We start from the raw sequence: 9,744 nt of genomic DNA, 5'->3' as shown, positions 1-9,744 counted from the left end.
CCCTGGACATGTTGCTCCTGCCGTTTCCTGCTGCACGGTGGCTGGAAGAAGGAGCCTCCATATGGTGCCAGCCTCCTGCTGCAGAAAGCCCTGGGAAGAGCCCCGGGTGCTGTTGCTGCTGTGCAGCAAGGGCAGCATTCCCTCCTGGGGATTGGTGCTTCCTTTAACATCATCCAGTGCTCATCATCCTCCTCTGGGGCTGGAGCCAGGCTCACCTTGTTCTTGCTGCTGCTGCAGTGTCTGAGTTTGTTCTGGGGCTGTCACTGCCTTGGCAAATGGTGCTGGGGAAAGCAAGGGCTGGGAGCTGTTGGCTTGAAGGAACAGCCACAGGCTGGGGACTTGTGCAGGGTCAGGGCTGCAGGGCTGTGGCTTTGGGGGGTGAAGCTGCTGAGGTGACTCTGAGCCGAGGCTCCTGGAGAAGAGCAGACTCTGCCTTAGTTTGCTGCGTGGAGAAGTAAAGTTCAACCCTCCCAAGCGTAATTTGCCTTCAGTAAATCGTTAATTCATTGTAAAGCGGAGTGTTCAAGGCCAGGTTGGATGGGGCTTGGAGCAGCCTGGCCTAGTGGAAGGTGTCTGCCGATGGCAGGGGTGGAACTGGATGAGCTTGGGTTGGGATATCACTCCCAGCCCAAACCATTCCAGGATCCTGTGACTCTAGAAGGCTGCCATCAGTTGATAACAAGCTGTATTCAGGCACCTGCTGGTTTATTCCAGGATTTCCCTCTGTCCGTTCTTGCAGCCTTACCAGCCCCTTTCTGTTCTGTCTCCCTTCTGTTGCTGTGTGAAAGAGCCACGTAAGCAGGAGAAACACATGCCAGATAAAAACAGCTCTGGCAAGCGTGCAGAAATCAACTGCAGAAATAAAAAGAGGATATTCTCTTAGGCAAATAATTAATATTTTTCAAGAGTGTTCAGACATATGCCAGTCTAAGCTGGTTATTTTTGTACAAAGAAAGGAGAAGTTGTTAGTACAGTTGTCACTTGAAATCCAGGAAATTCAGGTTTTTATACCCAACCCATAGAGACAACTTCGAAATAAAGAGAAGGTGGTCTGACTTGTACTAATTACAGTGTAATGAATTGTGTCATCAGCTGCCCTGTCTGGCAGGTTTCAGCTGTGTCGTGACACTTTTTACATAATGGGTTACCGACATCACCTGGTGTAGGTGGCATTCAGAGAACAGGAGGAGCCTGATTAGCTAAGGACAAAGGGGCCTGGTGAATTTTAGGCTGTTCTGCCTTCTTTTTTTTAATATAAGAAAAGTCAAACTTGACTGTCTGCCAGGATCCCCTGTTCCAAAAATAACTATGGCATGTCCAGACTGATGGGGAAAAACAGACACTTGATTATCTAGATATTTTAAAAAATGGAATACAGGTAACTTTAATGAAGCTTTCTTGCAGTTTAATCAGGACAAGCTTCCTCAGTCATATAAATCACTGTACAGAGAGAATCCCTGAGAGCTTTGTTAGCAGAAACTGGGCACATCTTTGGTTCATTTGCTTACCTGGATGGTACTGCTGAGTCTCACAGTGCTGCTGAGGGCCCCCCATGTTTAAATAGCACAGCAGGATCACGTAGGTGACACTGCCCTGGGGCAGAGGCTTCTGATCAGTCCCAGAATCCCAGAATCACTGAGGTTGAAAAAGACCCCCGAGACCATTGAGCCCAACCTGTGCCTGATCCCCACCTTGTCACCCAGCCCAGAGCACTGAGTGCTCCATCCAGTTGTTCCTTGGACACCTCCAGGGATGGTGACACCACCACCTCCCTGGGCAGCCCCTTCCAGTGCTTCCCCATGGTGTTGGGCTCTTTCAGGAGCTGTGCTGAGTGCTCCCCATCCTCTCTCTGAGCTGTCCTGCAGTCACGTCCCTCTCCATGCCTCTTGTGCCAGGGCTGGTTTCCCCTGTCTGAAGAGCAGGGCCCGTCAGCCCCTCTGTCCCCAGGCCAGCCCTCGCTGCCAGGTGTGCATGGCACACACGTGATCCTGCAGGAGCTGCTCGCTGGCTCCGGAGGTGTCCTTGGGAAGAGCTCAGTGTGTGGGGCTGGGCAGTGGCTGCTGTCTGTGCTGCTCTCGGGGCACGGGCACGAGGAGCACGTTGCTGGGAACGGTTCCTTGGGAGAGGAGGAGGCAATGGGAGAGTGGCTCTGGGAGTTGCAGTGCACAAAGTGGCTGTGTGACCTGACCTGGTGCTGTCTCCCTTCCAGGTGCCATTCACTGTGTTGCAGGGCGAGGGGGTGGAGTACCTGGGCCATGCCAACGACGCCGTGATCGCCATCTCTAACTACCGCCTGCACATCAAATTCAAGGACTCTGTGATCAATGTGAGTCTGGCCCTGCCTGCCCCATCAGCTCTCGCAGGGTCTCGGAGCAGGGAGGGGTGGGAATACCCCGTTCCTGGGGGCTGTGGCACAGGAAGGTGCCTCTTGGAGGATGCCAGGCCTGGGCGTGCGGTTGCTGTTTTGCTGCTGCATTTAGGTGTGAGGATGGCGTTTTCCTTTGGACAGTAATTAGGTTTTTCCTTTGCTGTTTTCTTTAAATTCAGCCATTACCCTTGGGTGGTTTTAAGGCTGTTGAGGTCTCTTGCAGACCAGTTTTAATGAGATTTCTCACCAACACAGAGTCAGGCAGTGGGAGCCTGAGGCTTTCCCTCACTGCCTTAACTTGCCATCTCTTCCTGCAGCTGTTGCTTGGCTCAGTTACCTGTGCTTGGCTGGATGTGATTGAGTCAGGAACTGGCCCCAAGTGGGAGATTACCGAGGGAGAGGACAGAAATCAGAATAGTAATCATGGAAGGAGCTCTGTGCTGACTCACGGAGCTCCCTAACCCTGGGAGTGGGTTTGTAGTTCACAGAAGCAGCTCATGCCTGGTGGAGCTGTGCTGGAGCGTGAGGAGCCTGCGGGCATGGCTGCTGGGGCTGCTCTGGCCTGTGGTGTGCCTTGTCATGCCCTACATCTGTCCCTCCCTCGCAGGTGCCTTTGAGGATGATGGAAAGTGTGGAGTGTCGGGATATGTTCCAGCTTCACATTGTCTGCAAGGACTCCAAAGTGATCAGGTATCTGGTTTATTGCTGTGCTGCAGCTGCTGCAGGCTGTGACCAGCTCTGGTGGCTCCCTCTATGCTGTCCGTGGTCAGGGTTCTAAGGTCTGGGGCCGTGTTCCTTTTCCTGGCTCAGTCCTGGCTGGATGAGTGTCCCCACTGAGGGTGGCTTGCCTTCGGGTTTGCAGGTGCCATTTCTCCACCTTCAAGCAGTGCCAGGAGTGGCTGAAGAGGCTGACTCGAGCCATCGCCCGCCCCGCCAAGCCCGAGGACCTCTTTGCGTTCGCCTACCACGCCTGGTGCCTGGGGGTGTGTGTGGATGAGGAGGATCAACATGCACATCTCTGCCGTCCCGGTGAGCTCCTGGCCTGGCTCATCCTGCTCCTCTGGCCAGCAGCACTGCAGTGCAATTGAGCTCTTGTTCATAAACCCTGTCTGATTTCAAATTCGCCTGGCTAGGTCATCCTGAGCCTGGCCTAGAGATCCAGCTGATGGCCAGATGGTGCTGGATAAGAAGCACAGTGAAAGGATTTAGTTATAAACACAACAAGAAACTTTCAGAGCCAGCAGCACAGAAGCAGCTTTTCCCTTTCTCCTCATGAGAAAACATCCCATACTTAAGTTCCCTCATCAAGGTGATGGAGACCCCAGGCAGTCCTGTCCTGGAGTGGCAAACAGCATCAGTTTTGAGGCAGCCTAATTAATATGAGCCCATCTGCATCTCTTCTCCAACACCCAAAAATGCTGTGACACTCCCAGGATCAGGTCTGTGGAGAGCTCTGGCTCATCCTTACACAGGCACAAATCAAATCTTTGGGTCCATGAAGAGAAAACCAGAGCTGTGCTGGTGCCCTCGTGTGGACTGGGAGTTTCCCTTCCCTGGGAGCACAAAGTTTGCTTCCAGTTGCTTTGTCTTATCCATGATGAAGCTGTTTAAAAAAGGAATTAAAATGAGTGAGAAACCTGGCTTTGGACTGAAAAATGTGCTGAGCCTAGAGGAGAGCAGCAGTAGCCTGAATGGAATGTCCAAAGACAGGCTGGGTGGAGGGATGGGGTTCAACAGTACAGCTATCCCAGGAGAAGCTGATAGGGGAAAGGTAAGCTCTGTGTCCTTACCACGCCCCAAACCCCAGCAGTCAGAGATATTTGCTGTGTTTCCTTTAGGGAAAGTATTATTCTCTAGTATAAATAAACTCACCTGTGCAAGTTGTTGCTGCAGGATAGGACTGAGGCGAAGAGCTTTGCAGTATTTATTTATTAACAAGATTTGACACTGGAGCAACAAAGGCCTCCAGAATTTGTGAGGCAAGGCTTAAACCATGAGAGAGGAAACCCTGAGTCAGCATCTGAGAGCAGTCTGGAGGAAGGAACTGCCTGGGGTGGGTGCTCAGTGCTCCTTGCCATGGGGTTCCTGACATCCACTTTGGAAGCTGTCTCTGCCAGAAGGGCAGAAGTGGGTTAAATTAACCCCCACACCCCCCTTGACATGGAGAGGCTGTTTCTGTGCCCTGAGATGAGTTCTGACTTGATAAAACAAGCAGAGGAACCCCTGTGAGGGACAATCTTTCTGGCTCCTGAAGCACAATCCCTGGTGCCACCCAGCTGCCCAGGAGTTTCTCCTTTGCCAAAAAGATGCTCCGAGGGCTGGAGCCCCTCTGCTCTGGAGCCAGGCTGAGAGAGCTGGGGGGGTTCTCCTGGAGAAGAGAAGGCTCCAGGGAGAGACCTTAGAGCCCCTTCCAGTGCCTAAAGGAGCTTATTAAAAAGAGGGAGAGATTTTTTGTATGGGTGGATAGTGACAGGACAAGGGGGAACAGTGCTAAAGTGACAGAGGGCAGGGTTTGATGGGATGTTTCTTTAATGAGGATGGAGAGGCCCTGGCACAGGGTGCCCAGAGCAGCTGGGGCTGCCCCTGGATCCCTGGCAGTGCCCAAGGCCAGGTTGGACATTGGGGCTTGGAGCAGCCTGGGACAGTGGAAGGTGTCCCTGCCCATGGCAGGGGGTGGAACGGGATGACCTCTAAGGCCCCTTCTGACCCAAAGGTTTCTGTGGTTTTGTGACTCTCTCCAGCCTGTGTCAGTTGCTGTGGAGCTCCACAAACATGTTCGGGTTTCCTCAGTGCTGTCAGTAACTCCCTGTGCTCTGCTCCTCAGGGGACCACGTGAGGTTCCGGTTTGAGATGGAGCTGGTGAGGATGGGCTTCGACCTGCAGAACGTCTGGCGCGTCTCTGACATCAACAACAACTACAAGTGAGTGTTCATGGCCGGGCTCTTCCCACTCTCCTCTTGCCTTGCCTTTCCCTTGGTGATCCCCATGCAGAGCAGTGGGTGAGTCAGACTCCAGCTAATCCTCCTTCCTGGCCTTGACAGCCCCCAGGCAGATCAGAAGATGAGCCAGATCCCTTTTCTTTCTGCCTTTCACATCGTGGAATTGGAGAGGGAATACAGCCCAAACATCAGAGCTAGCAGGAATTGTAAATGCTGACTCAGGTAGTTTATAATGTGGTGGCTCTAATTCCTCATGGAAGACATTTGGAAGTCTGGAGGTCCACCCATTGTGGGTTTGTCTTTCTGGTCAGTCCTTCTCCGTAGAATGCTCCGTTTGACATAACAACCACAGTTTTCATACACTCAGGCAGCTGTTCAGCTCTGTGATGAGCTGGGGGTGAGCCAGTGGAGAGCTGTGAGGATGCTCAGGAGCCTGGGAATGCGTGAGGCTCATTCAGTCAGAGCAGGAGAAGCTAAAGGGTGATCTGCCTCCAGCTGCTGGCAGGGCATTCACAAAGGGATGGAGTAAAACTCCTGGCAGTGGCACGTGAGAGAACAAGAGGTGACGGCCCCAAAGTGCAGCTTGGGAGGTTCACAATATGGGAGGGAAAAGAGCATTCCCTGGGAACGTGGTGGTGTGCTGGGCACATCCCCAGCAGAGCGGGGGGGTTCTCCATCTTTGTGGTGTCACATTTCAGGTGAGCCAGTGTTGGAGGTGGTCCCTGTGAGCAGGGCATTGGAGTGGAGATCTCCACAAGGTTTTGCCACTATCACAGTGGAAGAGACCTTTTTGCACCAGTCAGTGTTTCCAGCCTGTCCTCTATTCCTGCAGGAGCACAGGACTCTCGGAGAAGGGCAGCTGCACTGTGTTGCAGTAGGTGGCATTAAGTCACTGGGGTTTGATGGACATACTCATTTGTGCATTCCCTATAATCCTGTTCTTGAAACTACTGGTATCCCTCAGCCTTTCCTCTCTGTCCCAGCCAGTCCAGGCATCCCCATCACCTATGGATTAGACAGTTCCAGGTCACTGGTTTCCTGTGGAGACTATGAGAAACCTCGGACACACTGGACTGGGGAAATCCCAGTTTGGGAGCTTGCTGCCTGTTTTCTCTACCTGAAGAATCCAGGCCACAAGCACTAAATTTGGGGGGTGGTTTCCATTTTCCCTCTGCCCTACTGACCATGTTGTTGCTTTGGGACTGTTCACGTGACTTTTCTGGCATTTTCACAGTTTCTCCAAGGATGCCAAGTAAAAGTTGTTCTGAACTGCTCAGTTTTGGAGTGCACAGCCTGAGGTCCCTGCCCTCAGCATGTCAGGCTTTCTTCCCTGCTGGATCTTGGGGTGTGGTTCCCTCTGACTATTTCAGGAAGTTCAGCTTCCATTGACCATCTGTGCTTTGCTTCCTGGCCAGTAATCCACAGCCATTACCCACCTTCTCTGAAGACAGGAGTTTGATTTCCAAGCAAACCAGGGAAGAAAGGACTTAAAACAAACCTCAGCCAGCTGGGTGTGGGCCTGGCTTTGCTTCCCTCCACCTGCCGAGTTCCTCCCTGGGGTTCCTCGCAGGTCCCAGCTTCCTGCAGACATCCCGGGATCTCAGGGGTGGTGTAATTGCCTTGTGCAACTCAAACCAGTTCTCTCTTGCTGCTGGGGGAGTGTGGCTTTAAATCCTGCTTTGGCTTTTGATCATAACCACCTGCCTCTATTCACAGGGATCAGGTTACTTTTTAACTGTTTATAGTCCTTTTATCTTTTATTTCCCTGCATTTGCAAAACAGTGTTGTTAAAGACAGGATACTCCAAGGTAATGGCTTTGTTGCTTGTCTTTCAAGTCTGTTCCGAGATGTCCTTATCTGGGAACTATTATCTTCTTTCTGGCGACAGCCATCATAAAATGAGAGCAATACAAGCTTATAATAACCACTCCTTGAGTCTTGATAAAAGTATACAGTGATAATAAAATTATTACACAGTCTCTCCCTGGCTCTCACATCTTCAGGGATCTTATACCCAGGGAAATGGGATCACTCCAGCATTTCCCATCTGGTGCACACAGGCCATCCGAGGTGGGAGTTGTTTCATATCAGCCTTGGTGCTGGTGGGTTTGGTACACGTGTAGTTCCTTCAGATAAAGGAAAAAAAAACCCACTTTTCCTCCAGTGTTGATGCTCATTTTCAGGTTTCATCTTTTTATGGTTGTGGTTTTATTTAACTTTGAGTTTATGAGGAAGAAGTTGCTTGGAGTTCTGTTACTGCTTTAGCCAGATGGTGTTTCCTACTGGTTTCTGGGACTGCTCTTAATTCACATTTTGTCTTTTTTACGCTTCTCTATACATTTTAATACTATCCATACCCTTGGGAAGTGATAATTAGTGTCCTTGCTCGGATTTGCCACAGGAACATGTGGACAATAAGTCTGTGAGGACTGTTAGTGGTACATGTGTTTGCCTTCTGTGCAGGAGGAGCTTGGACAAGGCTCCTGGGGACAGGATGGGATTGTTGGGGTGTCCTGTGCGGGGCCAGGAGGTGGACTCGATCCTCTTGGGTCCCTTCCAAATCAGAATATTCCCTGATTCCACAATCTCTCTCACTGTTAGCTTTGTGGGAAGAAGGTTGTCCATCGATCCTTGTTCACAGGTGCTCATTCCTGTGTCTGTGTTCCAGCCACCCTTTCCTGCCATCAGCCCTCACAGTTCAAGGCTGTTTCCCTTGGTGGTCTGGCTCAGCCTGGTCCCAGGGCTTTCCAGGCCACCCCACTGCAGGTGGTTCCCTTTAGAGCTCCCATTGTGGTGAAAAATGATCGTTGAGGTTCTGAGCTATTTCTTGTCTTCTCAAGAGCAGCTGTTTCCTAAGAGAAGCATCCTTCAGCTCTGTGGGGAGACACCTGCTAAAAAACACAGGCACACAAAAAATTTCAAAAATTTAACCCCCTTCTGAAAATTCGAGTCTGCCCTATCTGCTCGTTCACTGATGTTTCAGGTAGCTCTCACACATGAGGGTGACCTCCCTCCCAAAAGCCACGTTCACTCTTCCCAAGTGCACTGAACGTAGACTTTTTTTGTTGTTGCTGTTGTGGGAGCCTTATCCCCTCTGGAAACATTGTTGAATCTGCTGAGTGATAAATGCTGTAAGAAAGGGATTTTTCAGTTATTCTACTTTGGAGCAGCTTAGGCCCAAAGGAAGAGTCAGGGACTTCTGTATAGTTTTGCTGGTAGCACCAAGAAACACCTGGATGTGTCTGAAAATGTCACCTTTGGTTCAGACACCGGTGCGTTCTGTGTGGAAGCAACACAAGTCTCCCATGGGAGTTTCTGCCCTCGCAGCCTTTCTGCATCTCTTCCAGTGGCTGTGGATGTCATTCCTGTCACTCCAGGGCTTGGTAGTGTAGCCTCAACGCTGTCCTGTTTCTCTTTAGGCCTGGGATTTGATCCCTGCTCATTCTGGTGGATGCTGGTCACTCTGAGCATCACACTTTTACCTCCACCTTCCCCTGGAAGTTGCCCACACTTAGTTCACAAGCTTGGCCTATTTCAGCCTTCTTAGAAAGCTTGTGCTCTGAAATTTAGGGTGCCACAAATATTTTTCCTTGTATCAGTTTATAAGATACTGTTAGGCCAACAGAGTTCCTCATCCTGGGTTTTCATTTCCTCTACTGTATTCCTCTGGAATTCTAGCATAGAAAGACATGTCTCTTTGTCTTGACCTCATTGCCTGTGTCTATGCACCCTGCTTGAATTTGGCTTAGCTTCTTAAAGATGTCCCATTTCCTACCTGAATTTCATTGATTTCTATCTTACTGTTTTCCTAAGGCTACAGAGTTTTAGTGATTTAACTCTTGGAAGATACAATCCTGAGCCTCTCCTGGACTACCTCTCCCCAGTTTGTACTTTAAGACATCACCCATGTTTCAGCTGAGGTGCCAGGGAACTCTTTGCACTTCAGGGAAGCCTGTTCATGTATAGACTCAGATATTCCAGAAGTTCCTCCAGACCTGAACAGGTGCTAACCCTCTCCCACATTCCTGCATCCTCAGTCACACTTCGCTGCTTCTCTAATTTCCTGACCACCTTTACTCATGGAATCTGAGGCATTTCAGAGGTGTCCAAGCCCAGACATCCTCCCACAGACAACCTGGTCTTCACCTTCTTAACTGACAGCTTTAATTTTGCTTCCTGAATTCCTCATCCTCACCCAGTTGTTTTTATCCCTTAGCCACCCTTGCTTGCTGCCTGGGGCTCTCCGTGGAGCTGTCTAGACACTGAAGTGCCCTTTTCCAACGTGGCTGGAAGTTCCTCACTAGCACCATAGACTAATACTGGATTGTGCCTGTTGCCATCAGCTGGAATAGCCTGGGCTCAGGAACACCAGACCACCCTCTGGAGCGTACTGTCTGCATCCTTTCACCCCCCTCACTTTGCTCCCTATCTGCCCTG

General features: G+C 50.8%; 1 protein-coding gene across 1 annotated transcript in view; it reads left to right on the top strand.

Annotated features, from left to right (window-relative positions):
* MTMR4 (myotubularin related protein 4) overlaps window positions 1-9,744 on the top strand; it is a 28,951-nt gene that overhangs the window by 3,176 nt on the left and 16,031 nt on the right. Inside the window, exons 3-6 of the mRNA XM_008636737.2 lie at window positions 2,210-2,326; window positions 2,976-3,058; window positions 3,231-3,397; window positions 5,193-5,289. Of these exons, the coding sequence (XP_008634959.2) occupies window positions 2,210-2,326; window positions 2,976-3,058; window positions 3,231-3,397; window positions 5,193-5,289 (464 nt within the window). The remainder of the gene's footprint in view (window positions 1-2,209; window positions 2,327-2,975; window positions 3,059-3,230; window positions 3,398-5,192; window positions 5,290-9,744) is intronic.

This window comes from Corvus brachyrhynchos, unplaced genomic scaffold (assembly GCF_000691975.1).
Source record: "Corvus brachyrhynchos isolate BGI_N302 unplaced genomic scaffold, ASM69197v1 scaffold137, whole genome shotgun sequence".
NCBI classification, from domain to species: domain Eukaryota; kingdom Metazoa; phylum Chordata; class Aves; order Passeriformes; family Corvidae; genus Corvus; species Corvus brachyrhynchos.
This window is presented reverse-complemented; position numbering and strand designations above follow the sequence as displayed.